At 38.9% G+C, this 21,415-nt stretch overlaps 2 protein-coding genes across 7 annotated transcripts in view; one reads left to right on the forward strand and one right to left on the reverse strand.

Moving 5' to 3' along the window:
- The window catches only part of LOC131683731 (flotillin-2), a 503,804-nt gene that overhangs the window by 278,394 nt on the left and 203,995 nt on the right, over nt 1-21,415 (forward strand). The window lies entirely within an intron of this gene.
- The window catches only part of LOC131683717 (glucose dehydrogenase [FAD, quinone]), a 42,479-nt gene continuing 33,125 nt past the window's right edge, over nt 12,062-21,415 (reverse strand). The window contains exons 2-3 of the mRNA XM_058965952.1: nt 13,972-14,222; nt 12,062-13,917 (exon numbers count right to left, since the gene is read on the reverse strand). Coding sequence (XP_058821935.1) covers nt 12,518-13,917; nt 13,972-14,222 — 1,651 coding nt within the window. The 3' untranslated portion in view covers nt 12,062-12,517. The remainder of the gene's footprint in view (nt 13,918-13,971; nt 14,223-21,415) is intronic.

Below are 21,415 nucleotides of genomic sequence, written 5' to 3' on the forward strand. Positions count from 1 at the left end.
AAAAAAATCCCATAAAAATAGATAAAACACGTATTCAGACCTATTATCCACAAATTATTCCGATGATTTTTCTGTGAATAACTAACTCCATGATGGAAAAGTTAAGCAGTCCACACAGCAACGAAATACCCCATTTTTTTTTTTTCATTCGTTGTTCGACTTGCGCTCGGATAAGACGTGTGCTAGTGCTTTTGCAGTTGCCTTCCCCGGCTCAGTTTTTATTGTGTCCAGTGCTCAGTGCAGTGTCAAAGCCAGTTGTGATTGCTAGGCCTTTGTTTCGAAAACAAAGTGTGTCGTGCTGGTATTGTCAGCCAGTCCCAGCAAAGGTCATCGGCATCGAAAAGATAAGTACCTGTTTCCCTTCTACTATTATTTTCTGTTTTGCCCTTGATACATTCCGTTACTGCTCTTTTTATCGTTCTTTGCGCGAAGTGCTGATCTCGCGCTAAAATGTCCCTCGACGGTCAGCCCACCGATGATAATATGGATGATGAAACATCCCCTGATAAGCCTCCTACCAAACCCCCTCGCCTAAAAGCATACCCAGAGAACTCGACTGGGCCATTTGTGGTTTACTTCCGGACCACCAATAAATCATTTGATATTTTGAAAATATCACGTGATCTGACAGAGCATTACTCGGCCGTGACCCAGATTACAAAGGTTCGCGCGAATAAGTTAAAAATTGTTGTTAGCGACCTCGCACAGGCAAACGGGATTGCTTCCTGTACCCGCTTTACGCAGCATTATAGGGTGTATGTACCGTGTGTAGATGTAGAGGTCGACGGGGTCATAACCGAGGCGAGTTTGACATGCGAGGACGTGCTGAAGTATGGGGCTGGCTGTTTTAAAAACCCCCTACTAAAGCCGGTGAAAATATTAGACTGCAAGAAATTGCACACGCTCGCTGGAGATAAAGAATCCTATATACCATCAGCCTCGCTTCGGGTGACTTTCGCCGGATCGTCTCTTCCAAATTATGTCCTTCTGGATAGGGTTCGCCTGCCTGTACGCCTGTTTGTACCGCGGGTAATGAACTGCAGCAACTGCAAACAGTTGGGCCACACAGCCACCTTTTGTGGCAATAAAAAACGATGTGGCAAGTGCGGTGGAGAGCATGAGGATGACTCTTGTGACAAAGACACTGAAAAGTGTGTTTACTGCGGGGGCCCTCCGCATGCTCTTAAATCATGCCCTGCGTACAAACAGCGCGGGGATAAAATTAAGCGCTCCCTCAAGGAACGCTCGAAGCGCTCTTATGCAGAAATGTTAAAGAATGCTTCGCCATCTGTCCTTTCCGAAAACTCCTTTGCTCTTTTGGCTCCTGTTGAGCAAGAATCTGATAATCCACAAGAGGGAACATCTTTTGTTAACCCGGGGGAGTCCAGGAAGCGGAGAAATCCTGCCTCCCCTAGACTGCCCCGTAAGGGTCCCAAGGTGTCCTCCTCTGAGAGTGCGCCAACCACATCTAATAAATCCAACGGAAGTGCTGCACTAATGCCGAAGCAATCTGCTCCTGGATTTGGAAATTTTAATTCAAACAAGGAGTACCCACCACTTCCAGGGACACCAGAAACCCCAAGTGTCCCACTTTTTCAAACAGACACTCAGTCCAGTAATGGACTAATGAAATTTTCTGACATCGTGGACTTAATTTTCACAGCTTTCAATGTTACCGATCCTCTTAAAAGCCTTCTGATACGTTTTCTCCCTATAGTGCAAACATTTTTGAAGCAGTTGACTACTAAATGGCCCCTCCTTGCAGCGATCGTATCCTTCGATGGCTAAGTCATCGAACGAGGTCACTGATTCGATCACTGTTCTACAGTGGAACAGCAGAAGTATCCTCCCGAAAATTGATTCCTTTAAATTTTTACTAAATAGTTTAAAATGTGATGTTTTCGCATTATGTGAAACTTGGTTAACTTCCGATATAAATCTCAACTTCCACGACTTTAATATAATTCGTCTGGATCGAGAAAACCCCTATGGAGGAGTACTTTTGGGGATTAAAAAGTGCTATTCTTTCAACCGAATTAACCTCCCTTCGACACCAGGCATTGAAGTTGTCGCTTGTGAAATAAGGATCAAAAGCAAATACCTTAGCATTGCTTCCATCTACATTCCCCCTAGAGCGTCGGTAGGGAACCGAACGCTTTGTAATATCACGGAATTCCTACCGGCACCGCGGCTAGTTCTAGGAGACTTTAACTCGCACGGTACGGTATGGGGTGGTCTTCACGATGATAACAGATCAACATTAATCCAAGATCTTTGCGACAATTTCAACATGACCATCTTAAACACGGGAGAAATGACACGGATTCCTACACCACCAACACGCGCAAGCGCGTTGGATTTATCTCTATGCTCGACTTCTCTACAGTTAGATTGCACGTGGAAGGTGATCCCTGATCCCCACGGTAGCGACCATTTGCCTATCGTAATTTCAATTGCCAACGGTTCAAGACCATCAGAAACAATCAATGTCTCATATGACCTCACACGGAACATTGATTGGAAGAGTTACGCGACCGCGATATCCGCTAAAATCGAATCCATTCAAGAACTTCCTCCGGAGGAAGAGTACAGGTTTTTGGCTGGCTTGATTCTCGACAGTGCGAATCAAGCTCAGACTAAACCAGTACCGGGCGCGAACACCCACGGACGATCTCCCACCCTGTGGTGGGACAAAGAGTGCTCAGAACTGTACGCGGAAAAGTCCACTGCGTATAAAACCTTTCGGGACGACGGGTTACCCGATAGCTATCGACAGTACGCGTCGCTAGAAAAGCGAATGAAGAGTTTGATGAAAGCCAAGAAACGCAGTTATTGGCGCCGGTTCGTCGACGGGTTAACGAGAGAAACAGCGATGAGCACTCTTTGGGGTACGGCTCGACGTATGCGTAACCGAAATAGTATTAACGAGAACGTGGAATATTCAAACCGCTGGATATTCGCCTTCGCCAAGAAGATCTGTCCAGACTCTGTCCCGGTACAGAAAACATACCACGCCGCGTCTCCTCACGATACCGCGAACGAAACACCGTTTTCGATGGTGGAGTTCTCACTTGCCCTCTTATCGTGCAACAATAACGCCCCGGGGTTAGACAGAATCAAATTCAACTTGTTGAAGAATCTGCCTGATTCTGCTAAAAGGCGATTGCTGAATTTATTTAACAAGTTCCTTGAGGGTAACATTGTTCCTCACGACTGGAGGCAAGTGAAGGTCATCGCCATCGCAAAACCGGGAAAACCAGCCTCCGACCACAACTCGTACCGACCGATTGCAATGCTTTCCTGTATCCGGAAGTTGTTCGAGAAAATGATCTTGTTTCGCCTCGACAATTGGGTCGAAGCAAATGGCTTACTGTCAGATACACAATTTGGCTTCCGCAAAGGCAAAGGGACGAACGATTGTCTTGCGTTACTTTCTACAGAAATCCAAATGGCCTATGCTAACAAAGAGCAGATGGCATCAGTCTTCTTGGATATTAAGGGGGCTTTTGACTCAGTTTCTATCAATGTTCTTTCAGAGAAGCTGCATCAGCATGGTCTTTCGCCGATTTTAAATAACTTTTTGCTAAACCTGTTGTCTGAGAAGCATATGCATTTTTCGCATGGCGACTTAACAACATCGCGATTTAGCTACATGGGTCTTCCCCAGGGCTCATGTCTAAGTCCCCTACTCTACAATTTTTACGTGAATGACATTGACGATTGTCTTGCCAATTCATGCACGCTAAGGCAACTTGCAGACGACGGGGTGGTCTCTGTTACAGGGCCCAAAGCTGCCGATTTGCAAGAACCATTACAAGATACTTTGGACAATTTGGCTGCTTGGGCTCTTCAGCTGGGTATCGAGTTCTCCACGGAGAAAACTGAGCTGGTCGTCTTTTCTAGGAAGCGTGAGCCGGCGCAACTCCAGCTTCTACTCATGGGTGTAACGATCAATCAGGTCTTCACATTTAAATATCTCGGGGTCTGGTTCGACTCGAAAGGTACCTGGGGATGTCACATTAGGTATCTGAAACAAAAATGCCAACAAAGGATCAATTTTCTCCGGACAATAACTGGAACATGGTGGGGTGCCCACCCAGGAGACCTAATTAGGTTGTATCAAACAACGATACTGTCGGTAATGGAATACGGATGCTTCTGCTTTCGCTCCGCGGCGAACATACATTTCATCAAACTCGAAAGAATTCAGTATCGTTGTTTGCGTATCGCCTTAGGGTGCATGCAGTCGACCCATACGATGAGTCTCGAAGTGCTGTCGGGCGTTCTCCCGTTGAAAAATCGATTTTGGGAACTCTCATATCGATTGCTCATTCGATGCGATATCTTGAACCCGTTGGTGATTGAAAACTTCGAAAGACTCGTCGAGCTTAATTCTCAAACCCGTTTTATGTCCTTGTACTTCGACTACATGGCACAGAGCATCAATCCTTCTTCGTATAATCCCAACCATGCCCGTTTTCTAGATACTTCTGATTCTACTGTATTCTTCGACACATCCATGAAGGAAGAGATTCGTGGAATACCGGACCATATACTCCCACAAGTGATCCCCAATATATTTTATAATAAATTCCGTGAAGTCGACTGTGACAAAATGTTCTACACTGACGGATCGAATCTCGATGGGTCCACTGGCTTCGGTATCTTCAATAATACTATCACCGCTTCATTCAAGCTCAATGATCCCGCTTCAGTTTACGTCGCAGAATTAGCTGCTATTCAGTACACCCTTGGGATCATCGACACTCTGCCCACAGATCACTACTTCATCATCTCGGACAGCCTCAGCTCTATCGAGGCTCTTCGTGCGATGAAGCCCAAAAAACAATTCCCGTATTTTCTGGGGAAGATACGGGAGTCCTTGTATACGTTATCTGAAAAATCTTACCAGATTACCTTTGTTTGGGTCCCCTCTCATTGCTCTATCCCGGGCAATGAAAAGGCCGACTCATTAGCAAAGGTGGGCGCATTAAATGGTGACATATACGAAAGACCAATCTGCTTCAACGAATTTTTTAGTATTTGTCGTCAGAGGACACTCAACAGTTGGCAAACCTCATGGAGCAATGGTGAACTTGGACGATGGCTACATTCCATTATCCCGAAGGTATCAACGAAGCCTTGGTTCAGGGGGATGGATGCGGGTCGGGATTTTATTCGTGTAATGTCCCGGCTCATGTCTAACCACTACACGTTGCATGCACATTTGCGGCGTATTGGGCTTGCGGAGAGTAGTCTGTGCGCTTGTGACGAGGGTTATCACGACATCGACCACGTTGTCTGGGTTTGTGCCGAGTATTGTGACGCCAGGTCTCTGTTAAAGGATTCCCTTCGGGCCCGAGGTAGACCACCCAATGTCCCAGTCCGGGATATGCTAGCAAATCGCGATTTCCCCTATATGTCCCTTATTTACAATTTCATTAAAACGATAAATATCCCAATTTAGCCCCTCTCTTTTATTTCTTGTTTTTAGAAATTTCCTCTTGCTTGTGGAACCGATCAGCTGCAGAGTGCCACTATGTAACCGCCGTCGCCTTTACCACTACGCCTGCATAGAAGGAAACTGAAGCGAGAGCGACTTGATGTCCGATGACTTTTTAAGGATTCCCCGCGGGTCCGAATAATACCATCTGCCAACCCGGTACTCGACGACTTACTAGACTGAGGCGCAAATTTGTTTCGCTGATCTCCCGTTTGCGCGATAGTTGCAAGTTTTGCTCTTCTTTCCCTGTCACCATATACGTCTTCTCTCCCCTGTCCTCGATACACCTGCTGCTACACTGATGTGGAAATAGGCCCCCCTCTGAAATATCTTGACCAAGCATAAGTCTTCGTTAAAAAATCAAATTTGATTTCTGTATTCCTAGTTTTAAGATAGCTGTAATTTTTACTCTTTATTGAAACTCTTGTCCTCCATCTTGTAAATAGAATTGTATCCCTAGTTTTAAGATATCTGTGAAATTTCTCATAAATATTTGTTCCACCTTTTGTTAGTTTTAAGATAACTGTAAAATATTTCGTAAAATACTATTACTCCCCCTCTTGTATATCAAACTGAATCCCTTGTTTTAAAATTTTTCATAAAAAAATCTTTTGGCCCTCTCTTGTATATTGAATCTTATTTCTAGTCTTAAGATAGCTGTAAACTTTTTTTTTTCTTGTATAAAAAAAAAATTTCAACATTGTAACCTCCTAGTTTTAAGATATCCAAAATGTAAAAACAAAAGAATTTGGCACCGCCAAGCTAACGCATTTGTGCCTATCAAATAAACGAATTGAATAAAAAAAAAAAAATACCCCATTTTTGCGCTCATAGATTCTCTCCTTAGCGATTTGGATTATGAGGTAGTGACGGAATATCATAACGACGACTTTGAAGAAGTCAAACGTAGACTAGGCTCAGTAAATTGACTAGATAAAATATTGAAACCGATTTCAATGACGAAGAAAATAATTTTTATATAAATATAATTGTTGAAATGTGCCGCTAAAATAAAAAGAAGCCGTCATGGTAGTAAGTTTCTTGTTTGGTTCGATTTGCAATTGAAGGATTTGTAAAACAGATAACGGAGAGCTTATGGAAATCTGCAAAAATGAACAGAACACAAATTTACAAAAGTATCGTAACATTTGCAGTAAACTCGACTGCACAAATACAATATAATAAGAAGGTAAAGAAGGAGATCAAGACGTGTCCAATAAATGTTAAATTGCGTGAAACCGAAACTAAAAAGTAATTTTCCTACACAAATGCGGCTTGACGGGTATATAGGCAATAATAGTAGTGTAATTTGTAAAATATTTTCAAATTTCTTTCAAAAAGTATGCACCACAAATTTCGAAACCAACCTCGATCGCCACTTCTTTTCTTAAAACACCACATAACTGAAGAACAGCATGACTTTGCACCGGCCACTCAACATATAATATACTACAATTTATAACATTTAGTTACCACTACGTTTATTCAAACTGCAGAAAAGCGGCATGGAACCAACACTACTGGAATGACTGACATCACATTAAACGAAACGTGAATAAATTGTCCGTTTCCAAAATGTACTCTCTGAACTAATTCAAGTCACCGCTGGCGTCCCACTTGGACCCTTTTCTTTTCATTTTGCGTTGCGTTGTGACGATGATTTTGGCGGATTGCACACTGACTTCATCATGTTTGACCTTGATTATCTAATAAGTGTTGCTTAGGAAGTGCCAAATAGGGACTCATATCAATCCGACACGTATTAAAACCTGAACAGCATCCATCGTTCACGGGGAGAGATAAAGGATAAGGTAGACGGGAAGTGTTGATGCTTTAACTACTTAATGGAAGGTAGACGATTCATCAGGCTCATCCATAGGTATCGCGGAGTTGGTAGTTTAGAACGGTATAAGATCTAGGATTCGCTCCAAGCAAGCGATGAGACCTGTAAAGCATAGTTTGTTAGGTAGTTGCTTAGTAGGTCTTCGAGTATATGATCACTCGAAAAAGAAAAGATCTTGTTTAGTTTTTGATTCTTTTTAAACTCTTGGTAGCCGGCTACCGACAGTATCCTATGTTTTCTAATCAAAAGCAAATTGAACTCCACACGGCCGACCGTGGGTGTATTGCATAGAAAAGCTAATCTTATCTGCGTAATGGGATCACTATTTATTGCAACAGTATTTAGACAGATTCCCTAGTAACAATTCTGGATTTATGGTATTTTTATAGCCACTCATAAAACTTAGATTGCACTTGTAGCGTGCTGTAAAATTTCAATTGTTAGTTGGGTTTTGTTATTCCTTCTCTACGATATACTTATTAGGTTGAAAACTATCGAGTTATAACACTTTATACAGACAAAGAGTTAGATAGCGCGAGATGTTATAAATGAAGGAAATTATTTCCTATTTTACGTATCGGATGATTTGTAAAATACACGTATACGAGCGATAATGATGACCATTGAAGAGAAATAGAAAGGATTGTTAACCTGATCCGCGGGTTGGTTCGCAACAAAGGAACTTGTAATTAGATTCATTAAAACAGACGCGGCGAATTTTCAGTACGTATTGACCCGCGATCATCGGTACACTTGGGCCCTTTTCTTTTCATTTTGTAGATAAACGACATTTCTTTTATAGAAAGATTCCATGAGAAACCGGCCAACCATGAAATATGATCATCGCCAATTCGAACAAATCTTTGCAGTTGTGTTCGGTTTATGAATTTCCATAATTTTCTATTGAAAGTGCAACATTTTGATACTAGAGTAAATTTTTAAAAGGGCGTAAACGTTTTTGTGCGCATGATTTTTTTATTCGATGCCATATTTAATACAGTAAAACTGTCCGAGAACGAGTTACTTGGAATGAATACTTCTGTCGTGTAATTTTTCAAAAAATAAAAATAAATTTATGTTTAAAATTTAATTTATAAAAAAAAACAATTTTTGCTTTTTTATTTTGTCAACAAAAACCTAAAGGGAAAAGAAACATTTCGAATGTGATTGTAAAATGGAGAACGTAACGATAATTTTAAACATGTCTTTAAATTTCATACTAATTGACAAACAAAACTGTAATTTTATTGCATAATATGATTCTAAGTGTCTTTTCAAATCAAAACGAATTAGACAAAAATCTTCCAAAATGCGATAGTAGTCGAGCTGTTTGGTATTTTGCTCCATTAAAAACAATTATTTCGTGAAATTATGCCCTTTTCAAAAGTTATTCGCGTTTCTCCATCATAAACTATCAACAATCAAATGTTTATTATTTTAAAGATATAAGAAAAACTTGTTAGTGTATTTGGATCATGAAGAAGCTTTCAATAAAAAAGTTTTCCTAACAACAACTTTTAACATATTCATATAATTCATACTATTTGCAGTCAAAAATACAAATTTTTTATTGAATAAGATTCTACGTGCCATTTCAAATCAAAATGTTCGTAACGAAAAAAATCGAACATGTATTAGTTTTCCAGATATTTTAAATCTTGTTTCAACAAAACAATTAAAAGTATCTTTATGGATTTCAAAGTCACATATATTATGCAAAATGGTGGATTTTAGGTGTAAAATATCCGAAGGCCCCATCTCTAATTAAAAATGATGAGTTCATTAGTATCCTGAGACATTTCCAATTCAAATTACTTCATTTAGTGATATTACAACTAGCATTTTGGTACGGTTTTTCGTTTCTTCTCGGTATGCAACGGTAGCTCAACCAGTGCATAATCAGTGGGTACTTTGCCTAGTACCTCTAAACCAACAACTAGCACATCCCGCGAAACAGCGTACGACTAAGAAAACGATTACACAAGCATGATACGCAAACAAGAACGGTTGGTTCATACAGTAGAAAACACTAAGTCACTTCATGCTTGCCCAGGCATGCTGCAGATTCACATTCGATAAAAATGCCAAAATATCCTAATTCCTGCGGTAGAAGACAAAGGGTTAAGTCGTCTGAAAACTCTAATCTTGCTCATATGACCCTATTTCACGCATTTCTAAACTTTCTTCCTTCGCATCCTTGCTCTTCTTTGAGCACTATGGCACTGAATAATAAAATACTTCAAGTCTTCCAGTCCCTTGCTAATTGAACGTCTTTAAATCGTAAAAAACAATCCGGCCGTGCTACAGCAAATATAACATGGAAGTATACGACAAAAAAACGGCAAATTGAATGAGTCCCAAGTTTTAATTTAATTTCTTCTAAAAGTTTTAATGCTGCAAATGATTACCCATCGTTTAAATAAATTACCACACACAGGGCAAAACCCGCATCAGACTTATGTCTTTTTTCACTATGCTGGGAGTCATTTCAATATTTTCAAAACGGAAGCGTTACGTACACTTTGAAACTTAATAATTTTCTTCCTACTAAACGAATTGCTAATCATGTTTCACAAATCGAAAGGAAAACATGTTTAAATTTTTAAAAACTACTTTTAATCAATTACCTATGAATATAAGTGTCAAAAATTTTCTCAAAGCCAGGCATGTGTGAGATACATAGTAAAACCGAAGACTGCATATCATGAAGACCCGCAACTCTGTCCAGAATCTGGAGACAGTAACAGCAACTCCACTTACGGGTAAAGGTTACTACCTTCCCATAGTGATGCACACACATATATACACTTTTACATTAAGTTTTCTACCTTCCTCCAAAAGAGGCGCTGCAACCTCTGTCGCTTCTCGTTTGTATGGGGGAAGGAAAGAGATATCAGTCTTCTTGATATGTAGTCTTCGGTAAAACACACGTACATGCTAGGTGTGCCCATCGAGAAGCTGCATCGGAATAATTTGTTTGTTCTCTGCAGATTAGTAAAGAATGCTTGTGCCGTGCTAGTTATCAAATTTACCTATTCTGCAAGTTTTGCGGTGGCGGATCGACTTGTAATTCCGTTTATATTAGCCCTTTACAGGGTTCTACCATGAAGTAAAGAATAGTTTTGAATATTTTCCGTAACCGATAGCAACAGTGAAAATTTTAATTGCATTCGATTACTCGTTGTTGAATAGTAGAACACCAATTAAATCACAGCTAATAGCTGCTTTTACAAAATCATTTATGTCGTATTTATGGTAGTCGTATCCTCTAAGGAATTTGTTACACAATTATGAGCACATTTCCTACCAGATCGCTTAAAAATACATTTATTCCATTCAGTACAGCGGAAAAATTGATGTTGAAAAACAACTCGGCAACTTCAGCTATCAAACATTTTGAAAAGGAAGAAGAATTTTTCCGCAAAGGTCACCGATCCAAATTATTATAGGTATTTTCTTACTTCTGTTTATTAGTCATAGTTCGCCTCTACTCATGCACACCCATTTCAAAACGTATATTTGTTTTGTCGCACTTTTTCGGAAATTGTTGTAGAAAATAATGACCCCGATGAAAGGGAAGTAATTTTCCAAAAAAAAGAAATCAAAATTTCAATTCAAATTCTTACGGGAATGGTTTTGTGCTCCTTACAAGGATCGTTTGCAGTATATTTTATCTTACTATACACTATCTGGAGCTAGGTGTCATGCCAAAACCCAAAATTAAACGATGTCACTATTATCTGTTATTTCCTTCTCTTTATTACCAAACAATTCGGAATTAACTGAAATTTTGTTCTACAGTGAAGATCCCATTTTATCAGCATCCGATTGTATCAACCCCCGATTTTGTCTACCCCTGATTTTATCACCTTTTGACCCGATTTTGTTAGCCTTATATGAAAATTGATAGTTGGTAGTTTGATGGGCTCTAGCAAACAAACCAAGTTGATTTCTAGTAAATCCTTTCTTGAGCATATTTTAGAGGTCCGAAATATGCAAAAAGATAAATTTTCATTTTTTTTTAATTTGTGGTCTTATTATATAGACATTGAATGAATATACTAATACTCTCTGCATCACTATGACGATTTTTTTTAAATGATCCTTTTTCTACAAAACTAACGCCCCCTTTCATTGCTATATCGCAATCTTGTATGAAAGTTACGAACCATTGTCCATAGCCCGACTCTTGTGTTGTGAACTGCACTTTTTATAGTAGTCCCGCGATTTCGTAGAATGCTCGATTTTCACACCATCTAATTCCAGTATCTCTTCCTTTCTGTCTGACATTGACACTTATAACGATACTAAGTCGTAATCGAGATACTCGTATCAGTCACATTCAGTGAAGTAATAGTGGAAATAATTGGTTTAGCAAATACGTATTAATGATTTATCGACATTTTACTAAAATAAATCGTAATCATTATTATGACTGGAATTATTCTTTATCGCGAAAGTGCGATTAAAATTAAAAAATATGAGCATTTTTTAAGGTGATGCAAATTTCTGAACATTAAAAACTTTCATAAAATTACCTGACAATATTCATAAAATTAAACTTCATAGCCGACCAAAAATTAAACAGTTGCTTTTGGATGTGCTAATATGATATATTCAGTGGTTTCGGATGCTTGTAAGTTTTTCGAACTTAAATAGGAATATGTATTAGGTGATGTAAAATTAAATGAAATCAACAATTATTTTAATATAATTCTCCATTACCAATCATTTGGATATTCGCTTGACTGCTTCACTTTCTGTAAGACACGAGGTATTAACATTGATTCGAAGTCCGTTTTTAATGAAAGGAACATACAAGTGAACACATAACCTTAATTTATTGCTCATGTTATCTCGTTCAGTCTCACATCAAACATTTTAACATTTAAATAGTCAGTCATTTTCATCATCATATAAATGTATGATTACTTTACATTTTTCAAGTAATTTACAAAATGACTTTCAGACTCGTGAGAAACATACCGTTTGCTACATTCTAATATGAAATAAACTATATACATTGTTCAGGGTAGGCACGGATGGTATGGTGACAAACATTATAACGAATAAAACAACAAACGCTTGCAATGGTGTTTTGGACTGTTACTACCTACCGAGGTGTTTGGTCTAACTTAACTACTGATACGCACACCTGAGTTCTCTTAATCCTAGCTAATGCTGTTTTCGTTCACTAAACTGGAATTGGTACTAACGGTGGTAGTTTCATTGGTGCTAGCACTGGTAACATTTGCCAAAGGGTCGCGTTCTCGCTTCCCCCGACGATTGTTGTAAGAAACCCCTTGATGCCACAGCTCCTTGATTAGATCGGCTCCCTTTTCGCCAATCATAATAACGGGTGCATTGATATTGCCGCTAGTTATCCTGGGCATGATACTTGCATCAATTACCCGTAGTCCTTTGATGCCATGAACACGTAGTTTATTATCCACCACAGCATACGGGTCTCCCCGGGGGCCCATTTTTGCCGTTCCACTCATATGATAAATTGTCATTGTGTACTGACGAATGGCACAGTCCCAGTATTCATCGGTGAACTCCGGCAAATGCTTGCAATTCGGCACCTGTTTGCTGTGAAATCTGGCGCCGAATCGTTTCATCGCTTGAGTCTCGCCGAATGCAATGGCTGCTTTGACCCCTTCGCGCAGCACACCAACGTCATCGGGATGTGTGAGATAATTGTGGTACAGCAATGGATATCTGAGTGGATTTTTCGACTGTAAGCGGATGAACCCCCGACTCTTTGGTCGCAACATCATCGGAAATACACCGAAAACATCCTGGTTGTTTATTTCACTGAACATGTAATCGTAAAATTCATCCTTCAAACCATGGGCCTTCTTAACCTGATCACCTCCATCGGACGGTGTAGAAGCGCTCGTCAACATGAATTCAATATCTGGCCAGTCATCCGACTGGTTGGCATATTTTGTATTGATGAATGCGACCGCTTCCAGTCCGATGTTACTCGTCAATGGTCCATCCTCTGTTACCGCATATCGAATTGCAGAATTCAAATTGACCAGTCGATTCATGATTACCGATATGGGTTGATCCACTCGAAAGACTAACCCACCTACTGCAATATGATCTTGAAGATTTTGACCAACTCCTGGCATCTCGTGAATTACGGGAATTCCTACTTGCTCCAGGTTTTCTCTCGGTCCAATTCCAGATAACATCATCAGATGAGGAGTTCCAATAGCTCCAGCCGACAGAATGACCTCTCTGGTGGCATATACATCCTCTCTCTTCCCATCTCGGATGAACTCCACACCCAGAGCTCGTTTATTTTTTGGATCCATAATTATTTTCGAGACATGGGAGTACAACGCAACATGCAGATTTTTCCTATTTCGCACCGGTCTTAGGAACGCTTTGGACGCGCTACATCTGGTTCCGCGCCGCATCGTAAATTGAAAGAATGCGAATCCAGTTTGTTGTTCCCCGTTGACGTCAACTATATCGTAGCCCATCTCTTCTCCGGCCTGCAAGAATGAAACTCCTAGTGGTGTCAAGTAGGGTGAGTCCTGAACTGTTAAAAGACCACCTAAAACAAATATCGTTTTTGTAGTGAAGCGTATTAGTTAATTACAGACATTACCTGTTCCATGTTGTCTCTTATTCCGCGATAGATAAGGATTACGTTGGTCCTCTGATTTCCGGAAGTACGGTAGTACGTCTTCGTAGCCCCAGCCTGGATTGCCGAGAGCTTGCCAGAGATCAAAGTCTCGCTTATTTCCTCGAACGTACAGCATTGTGTTGAGAACGGACGATCCACCGAGTACTTTTCCACGAGTCCAACAGCACCGATTATCTTTCATTGCCTGGCACGCTGTCTTCTGGGGTTGGGTCCTAAAACATATAGTTAAAAAAGAAGGTTGAATAATTCATACATTAACTTTACTTAAACATTGCTGTATCGTTATATAACATAATTAAACAATCATAGTCGAGTTAATAGCACAAAACCGTAACAGCAACTAATGATCCCAACAGATAAAACATTACTGGTGTGCCAATTAGATTAATGAACGCACGTAGCTCATTATTCGTGGCTCGCACTTTTAACTTTTACGAGTTTAGATCATCAATGAACTGAATTCACTAGTGAAACTCATTACAAAGGGGGTTGACCTGCATTCGCTGGGTTATAATTAAGTAAGAAGTTTGCAGACCAAAGTATCGTTTCGTCTGTGCTTAGTATTTCAAAAGTTCATCATTAAGCATAACGTGAACTTGTTTGATTTATTATGCACGAAGGTATAGCCAAACCGGTGAAATTTGTTTGAATGAGCCGCCTGTCTTTATTCGACCATCGTATCGTGACTATGCAAATTTGAAAGACCTTGAAACTGAATGTTAGATTGATACAGTCACAAAGGTTTAAATTGTATTTATTCGAACGTGAATCCGGTTGTAGGTTTTATTATTATTATATTTCTCGACCGTTTTTTATTGGTCAAAATTTTATTGGACGTGGAATTAAATATTTTTTAGAAGTATCATTAGAAATAGGACCAATTTTTAGAAAAATGGTCTATTTTTCTTCTTTCTAGAATAGTAAAAAATCGCAAATTGGCTGAAGCATGACTGCGCAGCTAATTTTTTAGTGCCGAAAGTCCCAAAAAATGGATTTTTTGCTAGAAATCAAGATTTTAGGGGCATACAAGGAATTACACAGTGCTACATAATAAAAAAAATGAATGTACTTTTAAAGTGCTAAAGGTTGTAGGTCTGGTAAAATACAACACAAAACCACGATTGATCCTTTTAATATACCCTCAAAATCTTAATTTATAGCAAAAAAACGATTTTTTAGGATTTTCGGCTCGAAATTTTTTTTTGCGCGGTCATTTTTCAACCGATTTTCAATTCTCTAAGGGTCGATTTCTTCACCCTCGCTTAGCGCTTATGCCAGGTTTAAGCGTACTGGTGAACTTAGTTTAAAAGTTAAGCGATGGTGAAGAAATCGGCCCTAGGTGTTTTAGAAAGTAAAGGAAATTACCTTTCCAACAGCATACCGTTATGTTCTTTTGTTAAAAGTACTGTGTAGTTTTGGGACAACAATATGAAAGTAATCATCATTTTGCGATTTTTCATTTAAAATATGAAAATTGCTCAACATTTCATTAGAAAGCGTCTTCGATTTAATATAATTTTAGAGAGAAAATTTAATTCTGCATCCAACGACCTATTTATGATCAAAATTGGTTGAAAAATGGCAGAGTTGTTAATTTTTTTCCAAATTAGAAACTTGCCCGCATGAACTTTTAAGGGGACGGTCTCATATAAAATTTAAAAAAAAAGATTTTTTGTGTTCGATTAGAAATACATTCAAAAGTATATGGTGAACTTTTATCTTAAAATCGAAAAAAATAACGGAAGATATAATTATAGAATCTTATAGTGCGAAACAATACCTGACTAATCCCTTAAGAGTTCATGCGAGCCAGTTTATAATTTGCCATGAATCAAGATTTTGAGGGTATACATCATTTTCATACATTATTTTGTGTGGCATTTGATGAGATCTATAACCTATACTAGGCCACTTGAAAAGTACAAAATCACTGTACTGCCCATAACATCATAAGAGTCCCATGTTGAAAAACAGCAAGCCGAGAAAAACGCTGTTCAAGATTGTCCCATCCATTGAGCCAAATGGATGGGACAACCATGTTTTGGTATTTTTTTATATTTTCTGAACAAACTCGGTAATCTTATTTGTGCAGTGTGATTCAGTGGTGATACAGAATACAATCCAACGGATAACTCATTTTCGACAAAAATCCACATGGGACTCTTATGCGTTTACGGACAGTGTAGCACCGTGCTATTTTTGAGAGTGGTGTCTCAGATACACACCTCTCACCCGAAAATACCTTATTTCTTAAATATTCGTGGAAATTTGATGATCATTTGTTTTTTCATAATAGAAACCATTTCAGTATATTTTAGATGTTTATCGCAATTGATAAAAATGATTTAATCGAATATTGTGTGGTTTACTTTGGTCGAGGATTGATTCTTGGAAATATGTGGCATTTCTCCCGAAATTGCCCTATTTATTATTTTTAATAATATTGTTTATTACAGCTTTAACCCTATGGGTCATTCCATTACCTTACTGTATACACGGGAATTTACGAAACATACCGAGGGTTCGAATTAGCTCGAAAAAAAGAGTTTTTTTTTGGGATTTAATACATAAAAATTTCTTCACATTCTCATAGAATCTAATTTTGTAAAAATAATTCACAAAATTGAATGATTATATAATTTAAAAACCTACCTAGGTATGGTTATATTTTCTTATGCTACAGATATTCGTAGCATTTGAGAAAAATTCTCTAGAACCTTAACAATAAGGGTATTTATGTAGAAGGCTTGACGAGAAAATGACGGAAATCAATGAGTGATGTCCTTTTAAAATCCAAGATGGCGACTTGCGATTTATAAAAACTCTAAAATCCTAACAATAAGGGTATTTTTGGAAAGTGGTTTGGCAATTTGATGACGGAAATCGACGAGTGTCTTTTCCAAAAGACAAGGTGACTCCTGGTTTAGGTAAATTCTCTACAACTCTAACAATGTGGGTATTTTTGGAACGAGCATATTGAGCAGATATCAGAATTCGATAAGTGACGGCATCTTGAAATCCAAGATGGTGACTACAGGTTTAGCAAATTCTCAATAACTCTAATCATATGGATATTACTCGAACGGGCTTGATAAATAGATGGCGAAAATCGATCAGTGACGCCATTTTTAATTTCAAGATAGCGATTTTCTGTTGAGAAAAAGATGGGTATTTCTGGAACAGGCTTGAGTAGATTACGAAAATCGATGATTGATGGCATTTTAAAATATGAGATGGCGACTTTCGGTTCAGTAAAATTCACTAAAACCTTGATAATATGTGTATTACACTGAAGTCTTTTTTATGCAGTTTTTTATGTGATTTTTTATGCGGATTTTCAAAGTAAGGCGTTTTTTATGCGTATTTTCTAAGCTATGCGGTTTTTTATGCGGATTTTCAAAGTTATTCGATTCTTTTTATGCAGCCTCCTTTTAGTTTTTGGGGCATCACATGAAGCGAATTTTATCGAAGGATAGATCATCGGGAATGCACATACGCAAACAAAAGACAAAAAATGGTCATATTATTATTTTAGATTATTAATTACTGATCTTTGGGTTAAGGATATGGGGAGCATTCATGATGTCAGTGAAAACGAAAACAGAAAGTGACTGAAAACCTTTTTAGCTTTCTTATAATAAGGGTTATGTAATCGGTAGGAATTTTTCCTTTTTAGCCGAGGCCCGCAGGGCTAAATATTTTATACCATTCGACTCAGTTCGGCGAGATAAAAAAAAACTATGTGTGTATTTTTTTACTTGGTGGTAAGCGCCAACCCAGCACACGTTAGTAGTTAGACCATACTACCGATTTCATCCATCGTGTGCCAGAGTGAGGGACTCTGAACAGAAAAGATAACTCTGAACCCTACTCCTCTAAACTCCACCAAGAAATCCGACATTTGCCTGATCCCCCGGATTCCATTTCCAGGTCTAGCTGGTTGTGCTATACTTCGCTGGTTTCATAACCGCCATATCAGTCCTGCGCGGCATGATATTCTACATGCCCTTCTCTCTACGTTGACTAGTTGGTTGCCGTGGTCGATCCAGCGATTCCGATTGGAGAGTTGCTTCCGGTTCACTGGTGCCCCGACGACCCTATACTGGTGGTTTGTCGCGTTCGATGCTACTCGGCGTAGTCCCCGACGGTGGAGCTAGCGGAGAGTTCCCCGACGAAAAAATGTTTCCCGCAACCGGTGACAGACGCGATATTCTTTCTTCGATGCAGTCCGGCAGAATGCCGAGGTCAGTCCAGCGATTCCGGGTGGAGGATTGCGTCCGGTTCACTGGTACCCCGACGATTCAAGCCGGCAATTCGCTACGAACAACTCAGAATAGTCCCCGACGTTGAATCTTTCCTACTCCGTCGAAGAGTTCCCCGGCAGTTGAAGATCTTTCGAAACCGATACTACCCGGGCAGATGCCGAGGTCGGTCCTGTGATTCTGGGTGGAGGGTGACTTCCAGTTGACAGTCGCCCCGACAACCATTTGCCTGTGCTACTTCCCGACCTACTCGAACTAGTCCCCGGCGGTGGGCGTAGTCTACTCCGACGGAGAAATTTCCCGCCGTTGAAATTTCTCTCGAAATCGTTATTTCGATGCTGGTCGGTTAGGTACCGAGGTCAGTCCTGCGATTCCGGGGAGTCACTTTGACTTTACGCTTGTCCGGACATGCTGCAGACTCAGGTGATTCGCATTTAACGCCAAAAGATCCTGACTCCTGCGTTGCAGAAGACAAAGAATTAAGTAGCCGGGAAACTCTAAGCTTGCTCACATGACCCTACTCCACGCTTTTCTTACTTCAAATCCTTGCTGTTAGTTGAGTACTATGGGTATTAATATTGAAAAATATTTCACACCTTATGTGTTTTTATACGGATTTTCAAAATTATGCGGTTTTTTTATGCGGGTTTCAAAGATATGTGGTTTTTTATGCGGATTTTCAAAGTTATGCGGTTTTTTTATGCGGATTTTCAGTTATGCGGTTTTTATGCGTATTTTCAAAGTTATGTGGTTTTTTACGCGGCTTTTTAAGCGGTACGTATCCCCCGCATAAAAAAACATCAGTGTATTGCAAAATGGCTTGATGAGTAGATGACGACAATCGATGAGTGAAGTCATTTTCCTATCTAGTATGGCGCCTTCCCATTGCAACGTTGAGTAAAATTATCTGTGACCCTAACAACATGGGTATTTTTGGAACGGACTTCCCTAGTAACAAATGAGGTTTTAAGGCACTCTCGAAGCCTTCCTTAAAACTAAGAATGCACTTGTAGTGTGCTATAAAACTAAAAATGCTACTTGGGTTGATAACTGTAGGATGAAAATTGGCTCCGGTTAAGCGAAAATTCTTTGTAACCCTAACAATAGGAGTTTCTTTAAAACGGGATTGTTGAGTAGACAACAACTGAAATGCTATTTTAAATTTTTAGGTTGTATCATACATGGACTTGTGGGCTCCGGTAACTACTCTGCTAGTTTAAAAATTCTCATACAAACTTTTGCTCTACCAGAAGTCGCCATTTAAGATTTTAAAATGGGATCAGGCATCGTTTTCTGCCATTCCGGAAATACCCATGTTATTAAGGCTATTGAGGTTTAGGTCATTTACCTAAATCGGAATTCGCCATCTTTGATTTCAAAATGGTTTCCGACATCGATTTCCAGTCAGCCCCATTCCGAAAATACTCAACTTTTATTAGTAATAACACGTTGATTTTCAAGTTGGTTGTAAGTCTTATCCAATGCAACTTAAAACAATGCTTGAAAAATTTTGTGTTCCCTCAAAATCTTGACTTTCAGCAATATCAAGTTTTTTGAGACTTTTGTCACTAAAACATTAGCTACGTTGTCATTTTCCTAACGTTTTTTGATTTTTTATTTTATTTAATTTGTTTATTTGGCACGGTTCACGGTTTTAGCTTCACGGAGCCATGCGTCTTTCATAGATTTTTAAAATGTTAAAAATTAAAATAAAAAAAAAGATTAATAGTGAAAGTCTGCCCGATCTCACACGTGCGACTTGCCACACCAGATATGTCTTTGCTAACTACGACCACTTAATGTAAAAATCTGTGCCACCTTTCCTCTTCCAGTCAACATATAATATTCCTTTTCAAGAAACAGCTTAAAGTCTATCTTGGCGTAGGTTGCGTTATACTGTACCACGCAATCAAACGCCGCACATAGGAATATTTGACCGATAAACTGGTCGAAATTCAAATTTTCAAAAACCCTTGTCAAGGGCATTATACTGTATCATAATATTATCCAGTAATGTCTGAATTAGATGGCAACCATATTGCGTATATTTAGCAAAGTTTGACAACACTGTTAACTGTCAAAGATAGAGGTTTTTTTCATTGTTAAAAGTCGTGCGTGGTAACAAAATCTTCCAAACAGTGGTAATTCAAATTGTTCCGATGCAAATATCCTATGTTTTAATAAACCAAGGTCAGGGTCATATTGTATCTAGAAATATATTATTAGTTTTATAGAACTTAGACACAAAGAAAAGAAAATCCGCTATGTTATCTCTTTTCAAAACTGAAAAAGTTCATGTTCCCAATCTGCCGCAGTGAAAACTTTTGTACACTGAATAAGTTTGATCCAAATACTACTAGATCGGCAAAAAAAACTTGCGCATAACTGCGCCATTTTGAATGTGAACTGTTTGAATAATTTGATTTTTTGGAATTTTTCTTCTTTTTACTACATTGTCAGTGCGGTGTTCAAACTTTTATAAGGTAATTTATTTTGGTAAGGTTTAGTTACCTCACAAACAAAATGATGGTTTTATTGAACCAGAGCGATCCAAAGTGCTATGGCACCATCCAAGTCATTTCGAAAGTCAGTTGATGACAAATATACAGTTCAATTCTGCACGAGAATAAATCGATTCTTATCTGCTAATAGAGAATGGCTTCAGAAATCTATTTTATTCGCCTGCTGGAAGATTCTATCGTACGCTGGGTGTACTGTAGAATCTTTGGAGAAGAAAACGAATGTAGGAAATGAAAAAAAAATGAACTCAAATTCTTAGGGAAACTGTTCAGATTATTGAATATCATATACAGTTCAGACCGATAAACGTAGTGCAGGTAATCCAGTCGAATCCACGATTATGAAAATTGTTTCAGTGTCCAGGAAAGCCGTTGAAATAAACCACACTCTAAAATTAAAGGCTCGTAACAAAACTAAGAAACATTCTCCCTAAGAAACTCTTTACATATTTGGTGAGGCGGACTTCACTAGAAGGCAATATTAGAAAATGCAACGAGTAGGCAAACACATTTTTTTCTGTTTATTACATCCTAAAATCTGCTAAATTTGCTTGTTATTAACTAAATCCTCAATAATGAAAATTGCTGTAATCCAAAGCTTTGGAAATACAATATGTAAAAATA

The sequence above is a fragment of the Topomyia yanbarensis genome, chromosome 2 (genome assembly GCF_030247195.1).
Source record: "Topomyia yanbarensis strain Yona2022 chromosome 2, ASM3024719v1, whole genome shotgun sequence".
Classification (NCBI taxonomy): domain Eukaryota; kingdom Metazoa; phylum Arthropoda; class Insecta; order Diptera; family Culicidae; genus Topomyia; species Topomyia yanbarensis.